The sequence below is a fragment of the Canis lupus genome, chromosome 7, assembly GCF_011100685.1.
Source record: "Canis lupus familiaris isolate Mischka breed German Shepherd chromosome 7, alternate assembly UU_Cfam_GSD_1.0, whole genome shotgun sequence".
Classification (NCBI taxonomy): Eukaryota; Metazoa; Chordata; class Mammalia; order Carnivora; family Canidae; genus Canis; species Canis lupus.
The window spans coordinates 10734543-10760805 of NC_049228.1; the positions used below are offsets into that span (position 1 = coordinate 10734543).

Sequence of the window (26263 nt, forward strand, 5' to 3'; positions counted from 1 at the left end):
GCCCAATGTTGGACTCGATTCCGGGACCCTGGGATCACTCCCTGAGCCAAAGGTAAATGCTCATCCACTAGCCACCCAGGTGTTCTGGAGGTTCATGGAATTTAGAAAATCCTTTTATTTATGAACAAGAGAGGGCTTTCAGAACTTGCTTTGATGCCCAGTTGTTCCATGTCCCTTTCCTCCTAGCAGGGCCCATGGACCTCTGCTCATTACTGAGGGGCAGTAAGCCTCAGTACTCTGCCTTAGACGTGGAAGGCCTGGAGGGAACAAGGGTAAACTAGGGAAACAAAAATGAGTCAGGTCAGCGTTTTCAAGAGATCATTCTTGTAACAGGGCATAAATTTGGAAGACAGAGGGACGCCTGGATGGTTCAGTGGTTTAGTACCTGCCTTCGACTCAGGGCGTGATCCTGGAGTCCTGGGATCGATTCCCACATCGAGCTCCCTGCATGGAGCCTGCTTCTCCCTCTGCCTGTGTCTCTGCCTCTCTCTCTCTCTGTGTCTCTCATGAATAAATAAATAAAATCTTTAAAAAGAAGTTGGAAGACAGTTACAATTCTGAGCATCATCAACTAAAATTATTTCTTTTATAATTTAGATAAATATCACAAACATGCCAGCAAAGAGAGAAATGAATTAAATGTGTGGCACAGGGCAACCCTGGTGGCGCAGTGGTTTAGTGCAGCCTGCAGCCCGGGGTGTGATCCTGGAGACCCGGGATGGAGTCCCACGTCAGGCTCCCTCCCTGCATGGAGTCTGCTTCTCCCTCTGCCTGTGTCTCTGCCTCTCTCTCTCTGTGTCTCTCATGAATAAATAAATAAAAATCTTAAAAAAATAATAAAATAAAATAAAATAAATGTGTGGCACATAATTCCCCCCAAAACTTGATGACTCAACGTCTGTAAAGTTGCTTTAAAACCTTATCAATTCTCAGTTTCCCAGTTCAGAATTGTTTCTAAGTGTAATTCTGAACAGACATGATGGTTCATGAGGGAATGGTTGGCTAAGATGCTTTATACTTTTCAAGAAATTGACAGCAAAAGGACATACAGTGGCTCTGCCTTATCCTCAAGGGATGTGTTCCAAGGCCCCCAATGGATGCCTGAAACCATGGATAGTAGAGAATCCTAAATGCACTGTTTTCTTTCTATACATACATATCTGTGATAAAGTAGCTTAAAAATTAGGCACAGTTGAGACACCTCAGTGGCTCAGCAGTTGAGTGTCTGCCTTCAGCTTGGGGCCTGATCCTGGTGTCCCAGGATCGAGTCCCACGTCGGGATTCCTGCAGGGAGCCTGCTTCTCCCTCTGCCTATGTCTCTGCCCCTGTCTCTGTGTCTCTCATGAGTAAATAAATAAAATCTTTTTTAAAAATTAAGCACAGTAATATTATTAGTAGTAATAACTAATAACTAATAATAAAATAGAACAATGATAAAATACACTGTTATAAAAGTTATATGAATGTGGTCTCTCTCTAAATATCTTACTGTGCTGTACTCCCCTTTTTTCTTGTCATGATACACAATGCTAAAATGCCTATGTGATAAGAGGAAGTGAAGTGAATAACGCAGGCACTGTAATGTAGCATTGGTCAACTATTGACCTTCTGACAGTACACCAGAGGGAGGATCCTCCGCTTCAAGAACATAGTCATCCACAGATAACTGAAATGGACAAAAGCAAAACCACGGATAAGGCGGGGGGAGACTACTGTATTGAATCTCCTTCAGATAATCAACTGCTTTAAACCACTCTGGGCAATTTCTTAGATGCTGCAATGAATCTGGCAATGTTAGCTCTTCATTAAGTCCTGGAAAATTGAGAAATGTTTGCTGTTAACAGATGTTATCCTAAATCATCAAAGAGGAGGAGAAGAAAGGGGAGGAGGAGGAGGAGGAGGAGAAGAAGAAGAAGGAGAAGGAAGAAGAAGAAGAAGAAGAAGAAGAAGAAGAAGAAGAAGAAGAAGAAGAAGAAGAAGAAGAAGAAGAAGAAGAAGAAGAAGAAGGAGGAGGAGGAGGAGGAGGAGGAGGAGGAGGAGGAGGAGAAGCCTTTCAGAAGAAGAGGGAAGGAGGAACCAGTAAGGTGGCTGTGGTGTCATGGCACAGGTATCTGAGATCCAGGGCAAGGGGCCTTTGCTGTGGACCCCAGGGAGAGACACAGGCAGGGCTTGGAGTCACACAACCTCGCCCCCTTGTGAGATTCTGCAGACCCTTGGGAAAGTTGCTGGGTGTGCATTTTCTCTCCCATCTATCTCTGCATCATGAGAATGGAGATGCTCGCCTCTACCTCCTGGATTGTTCTGAGATTTAATGAGATGATGCACGTGAACCTCTTAGCATGTTCCTGACACTTAGGAAGCACGCCACACATGTAACTACTAGTACTTTATTACTATTAGCTTCAGCAAATAACTTTACAAGACTGTATTTAAACAGTCTTCATAGGAGATTCATAGGGAAAGTATTTTTGTATAATCCTGGGCATATAGTGTACACTTCACAAGATTGTTTTAAAAATACGCTGCTTTCCATAGTTCTACAATTCACACTATTTATTAACGGACTTTCACCCAATCTTGCAGCACAGTTACAGTTGTGGCTTCACGGAATCTCTTCCTTTACTTTGGATTATCTTTATCTTTAACTCATGATTGCTAGAACAAATCTGACACTGTGGGTTTGTTGAAACAATTTTTTTCAGATCAGATTTCTAGGGAGAAATGAAAGAGAAAAGGAGTTTGTTAGAGAAAAACATGGTTTCTGAGCATTCTAAGGCACTGAGCAGATGTAGTAAATAATGAAGGAAACCACAGGTTTCTCTGCACGTTGCATATACCACCTGATGAGCCCCCTGCCCCCAGAGAGTTTACCAGCTTCACAGACAACATAGAGGTACACCTGACGACAGCCTGTGTTCCCACATCTCAGCATATCCCTCCTCCGTTTCTGTTCTCTGCGACTCACATAACAGCTGGGGGGTGGGGAGAAGGGGGTCTGGGCAAAACCCCCAGGCAAATTAAGTCCAGTATTTCAGGGAGGGCAGCAGGGAGTGCTGGGGTCAGGACAGAGGTCAGGGAGTCCATCACCCAGGCAGAGAGAATGCAGCGTTTACTTATGTTCTTGAACTTTTTCTTCCCTTTGAGTATAAAGGACAAAAGAAATGAAGATTCATTTTAGTAAGAAGTACTTCTAGAGAAGCAATCATTTGCCAAATCTGATGATATCTAAAAGAAAAAGTCTTGGATTGGGTTTCTAACAAAGAGAAATTGCAGTATCAAAACTTGCCAGTAAAGTACCGGAATTATTTAATACCCCATCATGGTTGCTGAAACCAAACCAACATCTTGCAAGCAGATAATTCCTCAGAAGTCTCAGAAACCTGTGGGTTTCAGTCTCATCTTCCTTCTGGGAATCTGGAACCTCAGCAACAGTAAGATGTGTGTCCCTTCCACCCCCACCCCCACCCCCATTGCTCCCCCTTTACCCACTGGATTCTCCAGTGACCAACGGTACCTTGCCTATGGGCAGGGTCTGTGCCTTGGTGTACAAGGGCCTCTCCATGCACACCTTAGCACACTATTTGGATTCACTGAGGATTTGTGGAATAAAAGAAGGCGTGTATGAAAAATGATTTTAAAACATCGTGTGGCAGGGACTCCTGAGTGGCTCAGCGGTTGAGTGCCTGCTTTCGGCCCAGGGTGAGATCCTGGATGGAGTCCCAGGATCGAGTCCCACATCGGGCTCCCTGCATGGAGCCTGCTTCTCCCTCTACCTGTGTCCCTGCCTCTCTCTCTCTCTCTCTCTCTCTCTTTGTCTCTCATGAAGAAATAAATAAATAAATAAATAAATAAATAAATAAATAAATAAATAATCTTTTACAAAAATATATTGTGATAGGATGCCTGCGTGGCTCAGTGGTTGAGCATCTGCCTTTCGGCTCAGGCCGAGATCCCAGGGTCCTGGGATCGAGTCTCACATCGGGTTCCCTGCAGGGAGCCTGCTTCTCTCTCTGCCTATGTCTCTGTGTCTCTCATGAATGAATAATTAAAATCTTTTAAATAAATAAATAAATACTGTATGGCACGTGAGTGGGAAAGACCACAAGGCTCTGAGGCTGGGACCTAGAGCAGAGGTGTCCTACAAGTTGCCCAAATGTTATTACACTGCTGCTGTCGTCCCCTAATCTCTACAACCTCACAGGTTCAGAGGGAGGCGGATGCCTGGCATATGTAGAATATGACAAATCAGTGAAAGTTCATACCCACCCTTATTTTAACCTCTTTTCCACCTTTTTTTTTTTTTTTTTTGATATGGGAATGAAATGAAGCAGGATGCACAGGTAAAACATCTCTCTTCTCCTTTTTCTACTTACTCTTCTAGTAGAGATGGTCAGCTGTAAACTGGCTCAAAAGAACAGGAGGTTCAAATGCAGGGACAAAGGAAAAAAAGCCACCAAGCCAACAGTGCAGCCAGGGGGCAGGGGAGGTAGGAGTAAGAGGCGGTTGGGGTGATGCAGGCAGCTCTGGGCCCTGAGGGGGGAGGGTAACCACTGGCTGCTTCATGGGGGAAACTAAACCTCAGAAGCGTTTGAAGGAACAACAACAACAAAAAAAGTGAAATGCTCTTTTGTATACTTATGGGCTGGTGAAGAGGGGCATGGAGGGGATTCCCATCAAGGTGGCACCCGGGGGACAGAGATGGACAGAAGGGCGTTCAGGTGCCATCACAGCAGAAGCGGGCTGCAGAGCCCCACCTGTGGGCCGCAAGGGAGGCCTTCAAATCTGATTAGGGATGAACCCAAAGGCCTGGAGCGGTTCCCTGAATGAGGCTAGTCAAGGTGAAAACACAGACGGCCTAATCCTTCACAGGCACAGGGACCAGCTGGAGCAGGGGACTCTGAGGAGCCCGGTGTTCTTATCTGGCTACATCAGGCCACCCAGAAGTCAAAGGAATGTAATCAAAGGAAAAGAGGGCCAGAGGGAAAATATATCTGCTAGAACCCTGGAGTCAGTCTGAGAGGTGTGAATGCCAACCTCTGCTCTGATGTCCTCAGGGATATGGGGATCAGACTCCAGCTTCAGCAGCCCAGAGACTCAGCTCTAACTCAGGCCAGTTTCCCAGGGATTTAGATCCCCCTTCCCCCACCTCCCATCTCCTGCAGTACTAAGCCCATCTTCTAAACTCAAATAACAATGAATATGAAAAAAAAAAAATGAATACGAGTGCCAAGGCGCTAATGTCTGAGATTGTGATCTAGAGGGAACTGACAGGTCAGAAATTGGCACTATGAAATCATTCATTCATTCAACTAATATTAGCAAAGCGCCCACAGGGTATAAGCAATGATTATGGGAAGACTCTTTAGCCCTAAAGTTTCAAATGTATAGGAACATTGGTTTCCCCCAAATTCTTTCATAAAATCACTACAACCTCTTCATGGTTCTCTAGAAAGATACTTTTTTTCGTCCTTTTTGTACATAGAGGCTTTATAATAGAATCTATATTTAAAGCAATAGGTCAGGGGGGGGAAAAAAACCTTCTGAAGAAACCAAAACTAAACTCTCAGCCAAAAACAAAGTCTCCAAATCTTATCTGAAATATACTGAGAGAATGGAACTGAAACCCTGCAAAAGCCTCTGGGTATAATTTGTTTCTTAATTCTCAATGAAAGGAAGAATGGAAGATAGAGTCAAAGATTACTCATATTCACTTGTGTATTGTGTGAGTTTTTAAATCACTTAAAAGTCAAATTTATTTTTATGCAAATATTACATGCACATTAAGAATCAAATCTATACGGCGTATAACAGAAAAATATCAGTTCCTTGGCCGGCTTCACCCACCTAGGTACATTCACTTTTCCACTCTCTTAGCTGTTTGTTTGCTTTTCTGGTATTTGTTTGAATAATACCCATATTGTACTATTTTTTGATTCAGCTATTTCAGAGATTATTCACTGGCTTTTAATTGTGGTGAAGATTTCACTCCCCAACATTCCCATTTCATGGCCTATTCAGATGGTTAACAGTTCCAACCATAGGAGTTATTTCGGTATTACAAAATGGACTTCTGTGTTAGCTGGTACAGAGTTCCCTCCGTGTCCCCATCCCTGTCACCCTCGCTGCTCCAGTTCCTGCCCTGGGACACCCTGGACTTTCCCTGAAACCCAGCAGTTAAGGAGGAACCCTGAACCCAGCTCCAGTGCTTTGACCACTACCCGCCCTGACTGCTGAGTGCCCTTCCTCTACTGATTAATTCGTCTTTTCCAATATAACAGTTCCAGCTTTTTTTTTTTAATTATTATATTCAGATTTAGGGTGTTCATTATTATGCCTATATAAACACTGGTCACTATAAAGCCGATTTGTAACTATGACTACCTTTCTTTACTTGTACAATTTTCTGCTTTTACTATAATAATTGCCTGATTTCTTATTTGGTTTGTTTCTCCCAACATCTGAATGCCACAAAATATCTCCTTTATACAGTTTTCCAGGTGGTTAAAACTATCACTCATTTTGTCAGTTATATTTCCTCCTCCTGAAAATACTTCTTTTCAGATCCTGCGTATTCATAGTCCAACCTGGTCTGACTGGACTCCTCTCCATTTGCTGACTAGCATCCTGTGGACTTGAGTTTGCTGCTCTCCCATCTTATAGCTGCTCTTTGCTAGATCCCACGGCTGTTGCTTTTTTGTTTACCGTGTGGAGTGGAGCACATCTACTAGGAGTGTCCCAAACAGCATGTTTTGGGGGTAAAATGTACATTTAAAAAAAAATTTTTTTAAAGACTTATTTATTTATTTATGACAGACATAGAGAGAGAGGCAGAGACACAGGAGGAGGGAGAAGCAGGCTCCATGCCGGGAGCCTGACGAGGGACTCGATCCCAGGTCTCCAGAATCGCACCCTGGGCCAAAGGCAGGCGCTAAACCGCTGAGCCACCCAGGGATTCCCAAATGTACATTTTTAAAGGCCGCACTTATTTAGATTTTGCGTGTCTGAGAATGACTTTAGGTTTACCTCTCACTTGGTTAATAGCTTGGCTGGATACGGATTCCTAGGCCGCAAATCATTTCTACTGAGAATTTCTAGGTTGTATTGCTCCAGAGACTTCTACATTAAAAATTACTGTTTAGGGGCTCCTGGGTGGCTCAATTGGTTAAGCATCTGCCTTCAGCTCAGGTCGTGATCCTGGAGTTCTGGGATAGAGCCCTGTGGCAGGCTCCCTGCTTCTCCCTGGCTCATGCTCTCACTCTCTCTCAAATAAAAAATAATAATAATAAAATAAATATTTTAAATTACTGTTTAGTAATTTGATGCCATGCTAAATGCTCTTCATTTATGATCTTTCTGCCTTAGTGGAAGCTTTTAGAAACTTCTAACTTCTCAGTGATGTGCCCTGTTGGAAATGATTTTGTGGGGGTTTTTTTTTAAGATTTTATTTATTTATTGAATTTATTATTGAATTGCTGGGTCACATGATAACTGCATTATGTTTGATAATTGTGACTCCTTGGTTCTTTTCTGTACTTTCTGGAAAGGATATCAATCAGATATTGGACCCTCTGAATTTATTCTCTTTATTATCTTTTCTAATTGCTCTTACTCTTTTTGTTTTTACTTTTGGGAAAATTTCATATTATCTTCCAGCCTTCCTACTGAATTTCTTTCAACTTTTACACCTTTAATTTTCAAGAACTCTTTCTTGTTTTTCTTTTTAACGAATGGAATTATCTTCTGTTATCCTTGGGATAGTAATTATTCTGAAACTCATTTATCTGTAGGTTTTTGAGGTCCTGTTTTCTCTTTGGTTTTTGTGTGTTCATTTTCATTTATTCAGTTAACCAATATACACTGAGAAACTATCATATGCCAGGCACTTTTCTAGGTGCTTGGGATACATCAGAACAAAGATTTCTTCCTTTGTGGAACTCATAGTCTTTGTTCTCTGCATTTAATGGCCTCCCTCAAGGGGTGCCTGGGTGGCTCCGTCCATTCAGCATCTGACTCTTGGTTTCAGCTCAGATCATGATCTCAAGGTGGTGAGATTGAGCCCCATCTTGGGCTCCACACTCAGTGGGGAGTCTGCTTGAGATTCTATCCCTCTGGCTCTACCCCCACTTGAACACACTTTCTTTAAAACAAAAAAAATCATAAATAAATAAATGCCTCCCTCAAATGTCTGGTGAAATCTTGATTTGTTTTTTTTTTTAGATAAAACTTAAATGAAATAAAATATATAAATATGTAGCTACATAGTTTATATATACAGCCATGTGAGCAACATTCAGATCAAGATATAGAACATTTCCTTCACTCAAAAGACTTCCCAGTGCCCATCCACCCCCAATTAATTATCTCCCCCCTCTCCACAGATAATCACCATAGATTAGTTTTGCCTATTCTGATTTCATACACAGTATGCAATCTTTCGTACCTGGCTTCTTTTATTCGACATAACATCTCTAAGATTCATCCATGTTGTGTATTATCAGTAACTAATTTTTTAAAAATTCTTGGGTTAGGTTTCAATGTATGTAAATGCCACGATTTATTTTTTTGTTCTATTACTGATGGATATGTGCGTTAGCTTCTGGTTTTCTATTATGTCCACTTATTTTTTAGAGTGAAATACAAAAATGCTTCTGGAAGCTGTATGCAAGTGGGACTTATTTTTTTTTTTTTTTTTTTTGCAAGTGGGACTTAAACACTGAACGGCTCTGCAATATAAGGTGATTGGACTGGCCTGCTGAAAATGTCGGTTGGGTTCTCCAAATATCACACTATTCACAGCTTTTTTCTTGAGTTGTTAAGTTTCTCTAAAGGATCATCTAAAATGTATAAGCCAAACAGCTGGTATTCTGAACTTCAAGTTTTACCATTCCAGTAGAGAATTTCATTCTGACCATTTGTTTATTCTGAGTTTCACCTTTACTCTCTAGGGCTCTTTATTTCCTACCCCCCCCCCCCCCCCCCCCCCAAACAAGCTCCTCTGGCAGAGGCAATTACCTCTGGCAGAGGTGAGTGGAGGGGTGATGAACACAATCTCATTTTCAGGCTGTTCCATATGATCTCAGATTTTTGCAGTGCCCTCCACTTCTCAGTTGTCCAGAGATTCTGGGGGCAAATTGGCAAAATTCTCTTACCAATTCTCCCTCTGCGAACACTTAGATTTGATCTTCCTCCCATCTGCTAATTCATTGCTGTTTCCTCCATACACATTCCTTCTTCATATGCTATGGTCTGGGCAACAAACCTCCTGGTTTCATCATCAGATGACTGTGTTTCTCTCATTTTTACTATTTTGGGATAAATGCTACCCAAGGAAAAAAATGGATTCAACAGATTTCCCCTTCCTTTCCCCTCCTTTGTTGAAGTTGATGGCTCCTCATTGCCAATTCTAAAAAATACAAAGTTCTTAAGAGCTGACCCTACCTCTCTTCAAGTTCACCTACAACAAATCTTTTTAGATAAGACCTATATGTATAACTTTACTTGATGCTCCTCAGAAGGCCAAGCTCTCTCCCAACCACATGCATTGGAAAATTCTCTTTACATTGCCAGGAATCTTCCTGTTTTGCCTAAAATACTCAAAACTGCCGAAATGTCACATAATAGAAATACTCAAAGACTGCCATGACTTCTTCCCAAAATTTGCCACATTTACATTTATATAGCATTAACTGCCTTGCATGATCATTGTTTACATGATCATTCTCATTAGAATATGGGCTTCTTGAAGACAATGTTTATCCTAGGAGTGTTTTCTTTCATCAAACCAAGTAGTAATAATGCTTATAGAATGCTTACTATGTAAATTATGTGCAAAGTACTAGCCTAAGGACTTTATCACATTTACTTCACGTAATAACCCTATGATGTAGGTATTATCATCGTTCCCATGTTAGAATAGCAACTTGAGAGGTTAAGTAATAATATTAACTAATGATAATTAATAGATGATCTGGCTCTGAGACTATGCTCTGAACCTTTCTGACTTTTGAACTGAGCAGATACCTAACATGTATTTGCTGAATGGATGAATATGAAGAGAAAGAAGAAAAAAACATAGCCTTCAACAGAAGTCAAACAAATTCAGTCTTAGAGATAGCTGTATTTTGAAAAAAAAAAAAAAAAAAGTTGGGATTTTACCGACTTTGTTCTTCATGCAGCCCAAGTCATAATGACCCAGAGAAGAAAGTCTAGGATAAGATTTCTATTGTCTACTGTTACAGACTGAATGGGTCCTCTCAAAATCCATAATTGAAGCCCTAACACCCTGTGTGGCTCTATTTGGAGATGGAGCCTCTAAACGAGTAATTAAGAGTAAATGAGGTCATATGGGTAGGACCATGATCCAATAGGATTAATGTCCTTATAAGAGATATCAGCACCACCCCTCTGCACAAAGGAAGAGACCTCATCAGAAACTGAATTTGTTAACAGTTTAGCCATGGACTTTAAGCCTCCAGAAATGTGAGAACTTACATCTTTGAAGCCATCCAGTCTAATATTTTGTTATAGCAACTCAAGCAGACTAATACAGTTTCCAATGGCTAATATTTAGAGAACAGATTTTCCTTCACTTCAGAAACCAGCTGCTTTAACAGTATTCTCTCTCAGAACTGGATTTGACCTCCTTGTGCTATACTTTTTTTGTTGAAAGCAAATTTTAAGGCTCCATCCAATCTCCAGTCTTTTTACCATAAGGAGGCCAACATTTGATTTTGGTTTTTCTTTTTTTTCTCATTAAACTTTTGTTTTAATGGGTCTTAAAATTCTGTGACAGATTTTCGGTCAAGTTGTTTCCATTAAAAAGTACTGATTTTAAAAACTAAGAACTTAAAACTGCCACACACACACACACACAAAAACCAAATGGTCCACAAAACATTCTCCTTTCCTTCTGAAGGTTTTACAATGCATTGTTATCATTAACCAGTCTTTTACTATTAAACTTAAATGGCCAATTGACACAAACAGTTCTGAGACCGTTCTTCCACCACTGATTAAGACTGGGGTGGCAGGTATTGGGGATAATATTCATTTAGCCTTCTGAGCTTTCTGGGTATACTTGGTGACTTTGCCAGCTCCAGCTGCCTTCTTGTCCACTGCTTTGATGATACCCACAGCAACTGTCTGTCTCATGTCACGAACAGCAAAACAGCCCAGAGGAGGATAGTCAGAGAAGCTCTCAACACACATAGGTTTGCCAGGAACCATATCAACAGTGGCAGCATCCCCAGATTTCAAGAACTTGGGACCATCTTCCAGCTTTTTTCCAGAACGACAATCTATCTTCTCCTTCAGCTCAGCAAACTTGCAAGCAATGTGAGCTGTGTGACAATCCAGCACAGGTGCATATCCAGCACTGATTTGGCCTGGATGGTTCAGGATAATCCCCTGAGCTGTGAAGCCAGCTGCTTCCATTGGTGGGTCATTTTTTGCTGTCACCAGCCACGTTGCCATGACGAACATCTTTGACAGATACGTTCTTGACATTGAAGCCCACATTGTCCCCAGGAAGAGCCTCACTCAAAGCTTCATGGTGCATTTCAACAGACTTTACTTCAGTTGTAACATTGACTGGAGCAAAGGTAACCACCATGCCAGGCTTAAGAACACCAGTCTCCACTCAGCCCACTGGGACAGGACCAGTACCACCAATTTTGTAGATGTCCTAGAGGGGCAGACACAAGGACTTATCAGTTGGACGAGTTGGTGGCCGAATGCAATCCAGAGCTTCAAGCAGTGTGGTTCCACTGGCATTCCCATCTTTACAGGTGACTTTCCAGCCCTTGAACCAAGGCATGTTAGCACTTGGCTCCAGCATGTTGTCACCATTCCAACCAGAAATTGGCACAAATGCTACTGCGTCAGGGTTGTAGCCAATTTTCTTAATGTAGGTGTTGACTTCCTTAATGATTTCCTTGTATCTCTTCTGGCTGTGGGGTGGTTCAGTGGAATGCATTTTGTTAACACCAATAATTAGTTGTTTTACTCTCGGTGTGTAAGCCAGAAGGGCATGCTCATGGGTCTGCCCATTCTTGGAGATACCTGCTTCAAATTCACCAACACCAGCAGCAACAATCAGGACAGCACAGTCAGCCGGAGATGCGCCTGGAATCATGTTTTTGATAAAGTCTGGGTCCTGGGGCATCAGTGATGGTCACATAATACTTGTTGGTCTCGAATTTCCACAGGGAGATATCAATGGTGATACCACGTTCACATTCAGCTTTCAGTTTATCCAAGACCCAGGCATACTTGAAGGAGCCTTTTCCCATCTCAGCAGCCTCCTTCTCAAATTTTCGATAGTTCTTTTGTCGATCCCACCACATTTGTAGATCAGATGGCCAGTAGTGGTAGACTTGCCCGAATCTATGTGTCCAATGACGATGATGTTGATGTGTCTTTTCCTTTCCCATTTTGGTTTAGGTTTAGCGGTGGTTTTCACGACACCTGTGTTCTGGCAGCAAGCCCGTTGCAAAAAATCTGATTTTGGTTTTTCTTCAACATTGCCTGCAACTATAGACTTTCTTACTTTTCATTATCTTAGTTAGCAATTCTTGGCTTATGCAGGAATTCAATTTCTCTTCCTAAAAATTTATACTTGGGGCACCTGGCTGGCTCAGATGGAGATGCATGTGACTCTTGATCTTGGGGTTGAGTCCAAGTCCCACATTGAGTGTGGAGATTACTAATATAATATATATGTATATATATGTATACACAACACACACACACACACACACACACACACACACACTTACCCAATAATTTTACTGCTATCAGGCCATGCTTATCCTAGTTAATAATGCTAATATACTGCCCTCCCCAGTAGTATTTCATTTGGAACTCTGCTCTGTGGAGTAAAACTGGGCTCTCGGGGATTTCAAGTTTCATTTGTCTGGGAACTTTAAAATAAAACTTTTATTTTAATTATAAAAATTTCCAAATAGGCACAAGAGTAGAAGGATGGATACATCACACAGATCCAACATTATTAAGATCTTTGCTACTTACTTAATCTATTCCTTTTCTCTCTTTGCTAACATATTTCAGAGCAAATCCAAGACATCAAGTCATTAAATTCTATGTATTTCAATATGTAGCTCTTAAAAAAGGAAGGCCTTTTTTTTTTTTTTTTTTTATGATAGTCACAGAGAGAGAGAGAGAGGCAGAGACATAGGCAGAGGGAGAAGCAGGCTCCACGCACCGGGAGCCTGATGTGGGATTCGATCCCGGGTCTCCAGGATCGCGCCCTGGGCCAAAGGCAGGCGCCAAACCGCTGCGCCACCCAGGGATCCCAGGAAGACATTTTCTTATACAATGACAATGTAATTAATCGAGAATTAATAATAATTGTTCTATTTACAGGCTACTGAAATGAAACAATTCATACAGAATTTTATACTCTAAAAAACATAGCAGTGTATTAGAATAACAATATTCTGTAGCTTCAAAACAATTTTAAAGGGAAATTTTAATGATGTTCTAAAATGCAGGATGCTTACCTACCATTCAACTAAAGCGGACTTCAAGACTAAAAAATACACAATATCAAGACTTCAGTCTTTGTACGTTATTTTAAATAAAAGCACACTACTATTACAAATACACAGATCTCAAATTGTAACATTAAAATACAGAGTGCAATAAAGTGGCTTTGCAAGTTTTCTTCACTGAAACAGACTTTCTGCCACATTTAGACAGTTATGATTGTTAAGACATAATAAACAAGAAAAGTATAATTTTCCAACATCATGATTAGCAAATTCCTCTGCAAATAAATGAAGTTATATTGTCATCCAAAGGAGAAAAGTTAGATGGCCCTGCCTCCACTGTATTAATGTGAGGAAGAGAGACAGTAAGAACTATAAGAAACTATGGTGAAATGTTAAAACTATAGGCGATAGAACTTTCTCAGCCTTCTACCAATAATATCTTTAAATAAATCTCCTTAAATGTAAAATAGTTCAGTATGACTATTTTTATATTTGTTCCACAATGACAGTTTATTTTTTAATCCAATATATATTGTTTAACTGCAATCACGTACAAAGAAATAATGAGAGATCCTGAAAAGAAACTATTCATCCCAAGTAAGTGTTTAAAAGTTGAAAGGCCTGTGGAAAACAAGAAACACTAGCTATATGCCAATTTTTATTTCTAAGAGAAAGTCTTATATAAATAAGTCATTTTCTTTGTTTTACAAAACAAAAGCAGAAAAATCCTAAAAATAATACCACAAATCCAAATTAGCTGAACTTGGAATAGCAGAGTCAAAGTCAGTCTTCATCATGTGCATGTCAATGTGATAAATCAAATTGCGTTGGAAAAAAAACCTAAAACCTTATCTGCTGCTGGCTCCCACACAGAACTGATGATTACTTTTAGCACTTTTATAGAGACAACTGTGACACTGCTCTTTTTTAAAGAAAGATGTATACTAGAAATCCAACAGAATGTGCTACTTGTGATATTCCACAAAAGCTGTAAGGCAGCCAAGGGTTGATTACATTTAAGGGCAGTAAAGCTTGCACTCTCAATGCCTGCTGATGGGCTTTGTGTCAATATTTTAAAAATATACTTTTCATCTACTAAAGACGAAGTGATAAGGAAATAGAATTATTACATTATATCCCAGCGCAGCGCTACTATTTTTGTATGAAGGAATCGCTAGTTAAAGAGTTATTTATCTTTTTAAATGAAGTCCTTTCTAGGCATTAGGCTGTTGACAGTGCCGAATTTCAACTCTCAAGACAAACAAGAAGAGCTTATGTGTCAAGATTAATTCTCTTTGGCCGCAATGGATACCGTTTTCTCTGGGGGCAGTCTTCAGTTTGCCTTCTTTTCAGGACCACGTCAGTGGCTTTTCTGGTTGAAGTCTCTGTTGGTGTGGTTTCTATCTGTGTTATAAAGCTCTCAGGCTTAGAATCTGGTTTCTTATAACAGCCGGAAAAGACTTCTTGGTGGACTCTCTGGAGCTGGATAATAGGCTGCATCTTTAAAACTTGGGAAAATCCATCTCCTTGTTCAATTAATGCAGGTAAGGACTTAAACAAACAACAGTAATAACATTAATCTCAGGCTGGAACACAAACACACAGAGATAGAGACAACACTCTAGATTTTAATTTTTCAGGTCAAAGCTTTTCCTAGAATGTAATTATTTGGGTCATGGATATTCAGCTTTATCTTAAAATACTATTAGCTGAAGATTTTAACCAAAAATTAAAACTAAAAATATACATTCTATTCCTACAATGCCTGATAGTAAAATAAAACTTTGACCGCAGGAAGAAACAGAATTTCAGAGCCAAGCATTTAATGTCTGAAAATTCCATATTTTAGGATAGTAAGTATTTTAGAAATCTTGATTATCAAGAGCAAGAATCAGTACATTTTTCCTGTAAAGGGCCTTACATCTCTATCACAATCACTCAACTCTGCCACTATAATGTAAAGAAGCCACAGAAAATAAGTAAATGAATGGCGATAACTGTGTTCCAGTGAAGTGTTATTTACAAAGACTAAGTAGCAAGCTGGGTTTTTGCTTGCCCACCACAGTTTTCCAACTCTTGATAAAGAACATGCTATGAGTACCAGAAGAAAATCATGGAATCAATACAAACCACAGAAGAATGTTACAGGGCAGCCCAGGTGGCTCAGCGGTTTAGCGCCGCCTTCAGCCCAGGGCCTGATCCTGGAGACCCGGGATTGAGTCCCACATCGGGCTCCCTGCATGGGGCCTACTTCTCCCTCTGCCTCTGTCTCTACCTCTCTCTCTCCTCTCTGTGTTTCTCATGAATAAATAAATAAAATCTTAAAAAAAAAAAAAAAAAGAATGTTATAGAAAATTATCAGAACGTGGAAGACTCAGAGGAACTTTAAAATAATTTCCATACACTAGAAATCCAAATGTTTTCCTATGTGCATAAAATAACTGGCAAGAATATAAACAATTTTATTACAATAATATTAGGACTCCAAGTTGGATATGCAGCATAATATAGCAGTTAAGAACATAGGCTCCAGGGAAGCCTGGGTGGCTCAGTCAGTTGGACATCTGCCTTGGGCTCAGGTTATGATTCCATATCGGGCTCCCTACTCAGCAAGGAGTATGCTTCTCCCTTGCCCTCTGCTCCCCCATTTTTCTCATGTGCGTGCTCTCTCTCTCTCTCTCAAATAAACAAATAAAATGTTTAAGAAAAAAAAAAAAAAAAGGAATATAGGGTCTGGGCCAAACATCCAAGGTCTAAGTCCTGACTTATCTGGGCAATCTATAGCCTCTCTGTGCCTCTGTTTCTCAACTATAAAATAGGGAAATTAGCAGTATCTATCTCATAGGATTAATGCAAGCATTAAATAAGGTAATATATGTAAAGCAGTTAGATAATATATGACCCATAAATGCTCACTAAATGTTAGGTGGTATTATTATCCAGAATTTTTTGATAGACTGCTACCTCTCAGAATTCAAAAGTATAATCAATCGTCAAAGAAGCCAGATATAAAACTGGCACATACTGGTGCCTACTAAATGTTATTCTCAATGTTACTGTCACTTTAATAAATTCATTAAAGATCTACTTAAAAGACTACTGAGAATTCCTGTTACAATAGACTAAAATACATATGGATATTGAAAGCAAATACTTAGCTACATTTTGTTCATTTTATAACTTTTTAGCAGAAGCTTCTACCTTCATGGCTTCACTGATCTCCTTAGCTATTGTTTCTCCTCTGTATTTCAAAGTTTCCACACGAGAGGCTGCAAAGAAACCACCACATAGTATTTTAAGTTTTTATCTAATAACAAGTCATAAAAGACACAGACATTATTTTGACAAAATCTGTTAGGACGATCCATTTTAGCTCAATCTTTCTTAGAATACTTTGTAATCTATTAAAATAAGTATCCTACTAAATTTATTTAAATAAAAAGACTGTGAAAATGTTAGAACAATAGAGTTAAACTAACAGTTTATAAGATGATAGGCAACAAGAGTTATATAAGGAGTAGTCTTAGCATTGTGTGCCACTAAAAGCATAATGTTTGTTCTATACATGATCTACCACTATGTTTAACATCTTTAAGTTAAAATAAATATAGGGCGATCCCTGGGTGGCTCAGCGGTTTAGCGCCGCCTTCAGCCCAGAGTGTGATCCTGGAGTCCCAGGATCGGGTCCCGCGTCGGGCTCCCCGCATGGAAGCCTGTGTCTGTGTCTCTGCCTCTCTCTCTCTGTCTCAAATAAATAAATAAATAAATAAATAAATAAATAAATAAAAGTATTTGATTTTTATATTATTCTGAATTTTACAGAAGTAAAACAAATTTGAATTTGGAATATATAATCACACTGCATCTAGGATACCTAGATGGGATTTCTGGGGGAAAAAATCTGGATTAGACTGTCAGTAATATTAATTTTTCTTTCCTTTCTTCCTTGATGCTTTTCTGACTCCTAATACATTTTATTTCCTTCCAATCTTTGTTATAAATGTTCACAGCTACTTCACAACAGAACTGTATATTCAATGATATAAAGAGATAAAAATCCTACTAAAACTCCAAGGAAAACTGGGTAAGAAAAGTCATTCCATTTTGGAATCATCTACAATTTAGTTTTTAGAAGAGTAGTTCTCACTAGAAATTACTTCAAGTCTAAGGAAATACATAACTATATTAGGAGAGCTACCTTACCGGCTTCAAGAAAGTGGCAAATAAGCCAAACAAAAAATTTCTTTCATAACTGCTATTTTTCTTTTCTAACTTTCCCTAGGTCAAAAAAGTGGGAACACATTTAGAAAAAAGGGAAATGGATAGCAAAAGTAACTGCGAGAAAAAAGGTACGCAAGAAAGAAAAAAGTAAAGGCAACAGGATATGGCCTCAGAAAAAAGGTTCTTAACCATTTTTGCTACCAGATTTCTTTGGCAATTTGATGAAGCCTACAGACACCTTCTAAGAATAGTTCTAAATGTACTAGTTTTTAGATTGAGGTATAATTTACATACAGTGAAATGCAGACCTCAAGTTTAACATTCAGTCACCCGTGATAATATACATACCATGCATGGGACACTTCCACCACTCTAGAAAGTTCTCTGATACCCTTTCCCCAATCAACTTTCTCTAGAAGAAGCAACCATTCATCTGATTTCTATCATTAGGACACTGCTTTTGCTTTCTCTAGAATTTCAGAATATTTTATTTACTTTTTTTTTTTCAGAATATTTTAAAATAAAATTTAAAAATACAATGATTACAAAGTTATAGATGGGTAAACACATGTGCTTTATTAATGGTTTAAATAACGAGATCAAGTGGCAGGTCTAATTACCATAATATGAAAATAACGAGCATAAATAATATTGTGAAGTACATGCAAAAACTAATATTGAAAATATCTATGGCAGGACGCTTGGGTGGCTCAGTGGTTTGGTGACTGCCTTTGGCCCAGGGCGTGGTCCTGGAGTCCCAGGGTCGAGTCCCGCATCAAGCTCCCTGCATGGAGCCTGCTTCTCCCTCTGCTTATGTCTCTGCCTCTCTCTGTGTCCCTCATGAATAAATAAATAAAATCTTTTTTTTTTTTTTTTTTTAAATTTTTATTTATTTATGATAGTCACACAGAGAGAGAGAGAGAGAGAGAGAGAGAGAGAGAGAGGCAGAGGGAGAAGCAGGCTCCATGCACCGGGAGCCCGACGTGGGACCCGATCCCAGGTCTCCAGGATCGCGCCCTGGGCCAAAGGCAGGCGCCAAACCGCTGCGCCACCCAGGGATCCCGAATAAATAAATAAAATCTTAAAAAAAGAAAATATCTATGGCTTTTAATAGCAAAAAAGTTACAAGTACTGCTAATGCTACCACTATGACCTACATTCAATATTGAAGGAAATGTTTCAGTGTGAGGTTAGTAAAAATAATATAAGTTTTTCTATCCAAATTCATAATCCTTTATTCTAAGGACCCTTGCCTTAGAATAATATGCTAATTTCAATTATTTTTAAGATTTAGGGAGATCTCCCCAAAGTACTTAGGCAATTATTAAATTTCCTTCTGAATATTGGCAAATACGTAAGTGATCCATCTCTTGGTATTCTTGTGGCAATCTGGCTCCTGGCCAGGCCCACACTTATGCTCTCTCCCTCAAATTTACACACCTGTGTGGGAGTTGCCCATTCTTCCAACATTAATTATGTATTTTCTGTCGATTAGGCCCAGCACTAGGGGCTCAGTAAGGAAAAATGGTCTCGGACCCCAAAGAACTTTCAGCTTAGAGAGAGAGACACATAGAAAAAACAGAAACAAACCAGTACTTATTGAAAAATCAGCTCAAACTTTTTCTGTGCAGCCTCATGTTTCCATGATCCCTGCCATGAATTCTACCCTCTGCCTGAACTGAGCATTCCTCTGCTACAGACTGCCACTGAGTCCTGAACAATTCTGGAAGAACACCTGGAAGATTCATTGCAATGATTAGAACAGTTTCTCAACCGTATCAGACCCAACTTCCCCCTTTAGAACATATTTTGTAAAGTTCCCCTTACTATTCTAAAAAAAAACCTCATAGATATTTCTGTACATATAAATAAAAATACAAAGGAAAAAACATAATAAAATACTATTTAATGTTTAATATGCTCATATCCAACCATATCAGAAAACACAATGAAGTACTCAAATAACTGCACCTATATCCTGAGTATATATGAATTTAAGAAAATTTATATTAGAAGTCATTCCACATAGAAAACAAAAGATCAGATAAACAGAAATAGAAAAATTAATGTTTTATGAGAACTAACAGGCTATATTATTTGAATATGATAAGAAGGAAATAACGAAGTATAGATAACCTACTGAGTGAGTCAAAGTACAGGCTGTTGAAATGGTGAAAATTAGAAAGTGCAGTATTTCTACAAATAAGATGGTCTTACTAAAAATGTCATATCAAAATAATTCCCTACATTATAATATGGGAAGGTGTATGACTAAATTCTACTCTGAAATTCCACCATAATGCAGACTACATTTAATATATACATTTACTTAAAAAGACTTCAGCAATAATACTATCAAAAGGCAATAAGGAACACAGGATAGACTAGACCAAACAAAACAAGAATATGACAAACTACAGAGAAGATATGTGGTTGATCTCTATGGATAGATTTTGAATAAGAATAAACACAAGTGACCCAAAATTATAATCAGAATTTTAAAGCTTTTTTAATATTAAAATCTTAATATTCACTTAATTTATCATTATATAAAAATAAAATTTTTTAGTATTTACTGTGGCAATAATAGGAAGTATTTTGTTTTTTATTTTTTTAAAAGATTTTATTTATTTATTCATGACAGACACACAGAGAGAGAGAGAGAGAGAGGCAGAGACACAGGCAGAGGGAGAAGCAGGCTCCATGCAGGGAGCCCGACGTGGGACCTGATCCCGGGTCTCCAGGATCAGGCCCTGGGCTGAAGGCGGTGCTAAACTGCTAAGCCACCGGGGCTGCCCAATAGGAAGTATTTTAAAAACACTTCTTGGGTGCCTGGATGGCTCAGTTGGTTTTTAGCTCAGGTCATGATCCTGTTGTGAGATTGAGGCTCACATTGGGCTCCACACTGGGCATGAAGCCTGCTTAAAATTCTCTTTCCCTCTCCCTTTGCTCCCTATCCCTGCTTGCATCCCCATGTGCACGCTCTCTAAAAAAAAGAAAAAAAATTATTTCTATTAATTTAAAAAAAATGAAATTCCTACATTTTGTTTCCATTAACTTAGTAATATTTGGTTCTAGTCCTTTTTAAAAGGACTCTCAAATCTTCTGTAACATATTTCCTACTAGCTTTGTTGCTTTTATAATAACCACATACTGTACCAAAATCCTTTTCAGTTAAAAATGCTGTTGGAAAAAAAAAATGTTGGAAATGCTAAGTAATTCACGGTCCTTTGAAAATAAGGAGTATGAAAGTTGTAATTGAACCTAAGACATTTCATAAACTGATAAAATGTAGCTCTGGTTACAAAGATTTGTTTCTTTTTAGTTTTATTTACCTTTCCTGAACATGTTGACTAACAGAGAAAGAATATTTGAAGAGATGGGGCGGGGCGGGGCGCCTATGAGAATCCGCTTTCTGCTCAGATCCTGATCCCAGGGTCCTGGGATCAAGTCCCATATCAAGCTCCCTGCAGGGAGCTTGCTTCTCCCTCTGCCTATGTCTCTGCCTCTGTGTGTGTGTGTCTCCTGAATAAATAAAATCTTAAAAAAAAAAAAAGACAAGAATATTTGAAGAGATATGATAATGTATGTGAGAACAGTAGTTACCTCTGATGGCTGGGGAGTACTAATCAGAAAGAAAGGTAAGGAAACTGCTTTGGGTAGTTTGGGAAACATTACACAGTACAGACTGTCCATGAAGTCAGGAAGCAGGATAAATATGTGTTAGTTACATTTTCAGATAATATGCCTAATACCTTTTTCTTTAAACTCAATGACCTTTTCAGGTAAAATACTTCTAAATTTAAGACAATGGGTCCAATTGTTAACACATAATAAATACACTACTTTCCTTGTTTCTAGACTTCTTGGATACTTCCAATTGTACTTATTGTATACACAAAAACATAATAGGCAAATTATTTGAAAATATACTGTTTACAAATAAGTTTGTCCGATGTTTCCCAACCGTGCAGAGAGGCAGCATATCTAGATCAAGGTGCAGTTACATGTGTTAATATGTACATGTGTGTATGAATTCATCAAGCTATGCACTGTGTACCTCAATATGTACACACAGCCACACAATAATGAACAGAATCTTTATTAACGTTTACTCTAGAAAACTATCTTACTTTAATTTATAGGATATGGGAATTTATATTCTTCATTGTTACTGCATAAACTTACAAAATAATTTGTCCTCCACAGGATTCTTAATTTTTGTATAAATATTTACTATTCTTAAAACAAACAAACAAACAAACAAACAAAACAAACAAACCTGTCTATAAACCCACACTGATAGACAACAATAGTGGTTATCTGGTGCACAAGCAATGACAATGTAAAAGTGCCAAGAGCAGTTTACGTGTAAAATGGAGTTAGGTCCTAGGTTTGGATAATCATGAAAAGATTTTCACACATGAATTTCTGGTGGAATACTCTAAAGTTGTGCAGGATATAAGACCTTTAGTGTTCCTGGCTCCTAAATACAAAATGTCAGCTATAGCCTCTCCATTACTGTGGTAATCAAAAGCTCCCCCCACTTTTTCAGAGGGGCCGCTAGGGGGCAGTACTGCCTCCAATGAGACCCACGATGTTCTCTTTTATAACTTCCTCGGGAACAAGAAAGAACCTCATTCTCTTAATGGTGGACACCCTAGTTTTGAACACAGTGCTTGACATGTTGAGCAGGTGCTCAACACGTATGATGGAACAATACTTTGACAAGAGTGTGCTGTGGAGGCACAAAGGAGGGTGAGGTCAATCCAACAGGGGAATTAAAAGAAGAGTAGAAGCTTCACAGGTGTTATAAGAGAGTTTCCATAAAAGAGGATCTGGTAGTTGGATGGCTGGGGTGAGTGGGAATAGGAGGTGGGTGGTAGAGGATGTGCTATACCAAAACAAGGGAATAAATCAAGAAAGCAGAAAACACAGGAACCAGGAAACATGATTCAAAACAGAAGTACAGGAAATTCCTAGGATGATGAGGACAGGAACAGATGGGACAAAAAGCCTTGCAGCAGGCCTAGAAAGCAACCAGTCTAGATTAGAAGAGGAAGATAAAAGTCTCCTAGAAGAATATTGACAAGAAAAAGGAAAAGGTTTTAAAATGGATTTGATGGATAACCTTACGTGTTTACCACACTGAGAGGAATTTTACAGTTCTATTGAAGAGTTTGGGAAAGGTTTAGTAATAGAAACAACAGCAAACAAAATACACAGAAAAGTAAAGCAATTATCATTCCAAAGAAGGATGGGAAGCTGTTCACGAAAAATAGACTCATAGTAACGATTACCTGACTCATACTGAAGAATATTTATACAGTCATAACAATATAAAGACTAAATACAACCGATTTGACAAAAATGAGAGATTAAAAGTGAAGCTGATGAATGCAGTTTATTCTTGGAGAAACTTGGCTATGAAAACAGGAGTATAGAGAAGAGAAACAAAATGGCATGGTAGCTGTCTCTACTTAATCCCCCGACAGCCCACTCCTATAGTAGTATGGGCTGGTATCCCCTGCCAATCAATCTTGTATAATAACCATTAGCAACCCTGTGAGGTAAGCAGGTTTCATCAGCCTCCTTTGGTAGATAAGAAAACAGAAGCTGTGAGAACTGAGAAATGATTAGAATAGAATTAGAACCCACATTTCCTAGAATTCAAAGCATATGCTCTTTTACATTCTAGATGTAACTTTCCAAAGTACCCCTTTGTCCAGAATTATACTATATTTATATACTATACTCATAACAAATGGTCAAAGTTAGCTCCAACACAATAAAAACATATTATGTCTGATAAAAAACTGAAAATAGAACAATTCTAGAGTTAACTCTGTTTTAACTATTAACATTACAGTACCCCCTTTTTTTTTTAAGTGAATTAAATTCCTTTCATTGAAAACTAAGGAACAGGGCAGCCTGGGTGGCTCAGCAGATTAGCACCACCTTCGGCCCAGATGTGATCCTGGAGTCCCAGGATCAAGTCCCACGTCAGGTTCCCTACATGGAGCCTGCCTCTCCCTCTGCCTGTGTCTCTGCCTCTCTCTGTGTGTGTCTCTCATGAATAAATAAATAAAATCTTAAAAAAAAGAAAAAGAAAAGAAAACTAAGGAACATTAATAATTTTAGAAATAAAACCAAGCACACAAAGATTTTAAAAAGCACTAAAGGGGGGGGGGCAAACACACAATTAAAAATGATCACTAAATATGTGACTATGTTGCCCATAAATGCATCAAAGAAAGCATTTTCCAATGTTAATATCTGCTTAGAAAATTTCATATAAACTTTCACTCCCTCACTCAAGATTATTTTAAGTGGATTTTTCACTTAAATTAAGAGGATATAAAAAAAATTAAGAGCATATAGATACTCCTAATATACAAACATTTGACTGAAGAATGTATCATATGCAGATGGCTGGTCCCTCCCATGTAGGAAACTACAGATGGGCTTCCTCCAGAAGCGTTCCCAATTGCTTTCTCTCCATAGCCTTCATAGGAACATCTTTGTGACTCCACTATCCTCACACTATTCCCTACAATTCCTATTTAAGCATCTATAGAGGAACTCATGTGCATCTGAAATGTGATTTTCCTAATATTTTTCAACATAAATGTGCAGTATTTCAGCTACATTATAGGGAAAAAAATAGGTCTTTAAAGGGTAACCTAAAACGTACCCATTTATGATACCACTTGCAAATTTTTTCAGAGTGAAAATGCATTTCAAATTCCAAAGCTAAGACTGAATAAGAATTTTTGAAACATAACCATTTGTATGTGAGTAACTACCTGAAAATATTCTGACAGTGCCTTAAGCAAGTTGGCATGATTAGGAAAGAAGAGGAACTGTTTCTAAGTCGTCTTCTTGTAGGGTCAGCAAAAGAACTGGAAGTGTATCAAGTCTAATGTAGAGAAACTTAAAATAGCTCCTTGTCATCACTACATGTTTAGTGAAGGACAGGGGAAAAAAGGGGGTCTCTTCAATTAACTTCAAAGAACTTTTTAAAAAAGAATATAGAAGCAATTATTAGTTTTACTATTAAGATCACAAAAGGTTATAACTGACAAATGAAAACTCATCTTACTGGGAGACAACTAATCATCAGAAGATTGCTGCAAGGATATTAAAAAAAAAACTTTGCTCTTAAAAATGTGGAAGTAGCACCCCTGAGGACATTGCCTTCCCTAGTCGCTTGCTTTCTAAAACATAGGGAAATGAAAAAGTGGAAATGAAAGATTGGGTAATCAACCTAGTTTTGCTTTCAGGATCATTGTACTGACTAAACTCGGAAACGTGAACTTCTAAAAGCCTGCACGAATGTAGACATTCAGCAAAAAAGCATTAACTGAGGGTTTCCTTTCTATTCCCAGTGTAACTTATGTGCATGAACGAGCAAACAAGCATGCATTACATAGGATGTCCGGCTTATCCTGGTCGCTAAGTGATAACTAAAGGCATGAAAAAGAATTGAAAAGTAGCACCCCTGGTGAAAATGAAACAACAAACTAAGCAGTAATTTATAACTAGAAAGTAAGTAACCCTTTTGCTACAACTTAAAACAGAGCTATTGAACACACCTGTTAGGTTGCCGATAGATAATCCTCTATAACCATGCCCACCTGTGCCTCACCAGCATCCTCTGTATGGAAGAGTTGTATTTCTCTTAAGGTGCCATATATTTTCAAATTCCTAGCCTGTGTTTGCTGGCCTTGGCCAAGTCTCTTAACACTATCCTGTAATGTTTTTTCCCTCTATTCCCTCCACTATAGCCTCAGTGGCCTTTTATTCCATAAATACTCAAGCTCACTCTTGACTTAGGAAACTTATTCTAGCCTCTTCCCTAACTGAAAAGCTCTTCCTCTTGATTGTTCCCCAGAAAGTGTTTTTCATCACCTAAATACATCGTCCTACCACTAACTATTTACTTTTATATTTGTTTATAATTTTCTTCTCCCACTAGAACATAAGCTCCATAGAGCAGAGACTTTGTGTTGCTCAGCATGATATCCTCTACGGTGAGAACAGTTCTGGCATACAGTAGACATCTGATAAATATGTTGAGTGCGTGGATGAATTGTCACTCAATATTTATTGAGTATGGTGCTATATGCTGGTCACATATAATGCAAATGCAAAATAAAAAAGCTCAGGGAGCTTTCAGTTCTGTGAGATCATAAACAAGGAAATACACAAATATATTGTAAGAAGTGCTTTAAAGAAATAAACAATTATTATTATAGAGTACTGGGGAGAAGCTATTGTCATTAAGGCAGTTAAGGAAGATCTCTCTGAGGATGTAGCTTTAAATGAGAAAGAAAAATTGAGAAGATGACAACTTTAGAAGCACCAGGGAAAAGCACTTTCAAAGAACTGAAAGGTGGACCATAGGGCTATGGCAAAAAGGAAAGTGCCTAAAATGAATTTGACGAGGTAGGTAGGGGCCAGATCATGTAAGGGAATGTTAAGAAGTTCGAAATGTATTACAAGTATTTTTTAATTGGAAGATTTTAGGA

The 26263-nt window shown here is 38.7% G+C and overlaps 1 protein-coding gene across 4 annotated transcripts in view; it reads right to left on the reverse strand.

The window, feature by feature from the left end:
- Positions 1–2373: 2373 nt before the first annotated feature.
- The window catches only part of NSL1 (NSL1 component of MIS12 kinetochore complex), a 47745-nt gene continuing 23855 nt past the window's right edge, over positions 2374–26263 (reverse strand). For 2 of the 4 annotated variants that reach the window (XM_038542089.1, XM_038542092.1), the window contains 2 exons: positions 16713–16780; positions 12918–15062 (listed from right to left, as the gene is read on the reverse strand). In XM_038542089.1, coding sequence (XP_038398017.1) covers positions 14784–15062; positions 16713–16780 — 347 coding nt within the window. In that variant the 3' untranslated portion in view covers positions 12918–14783. Of the gene's footprint in view, positions 2712–12917; positions 15063–16712; positions 16781–26263 lie in introns of those variants that run through there. The other 2 variants (XM_038542090.1, XM_038542091.1) reach the window with 2 other exon arrangements.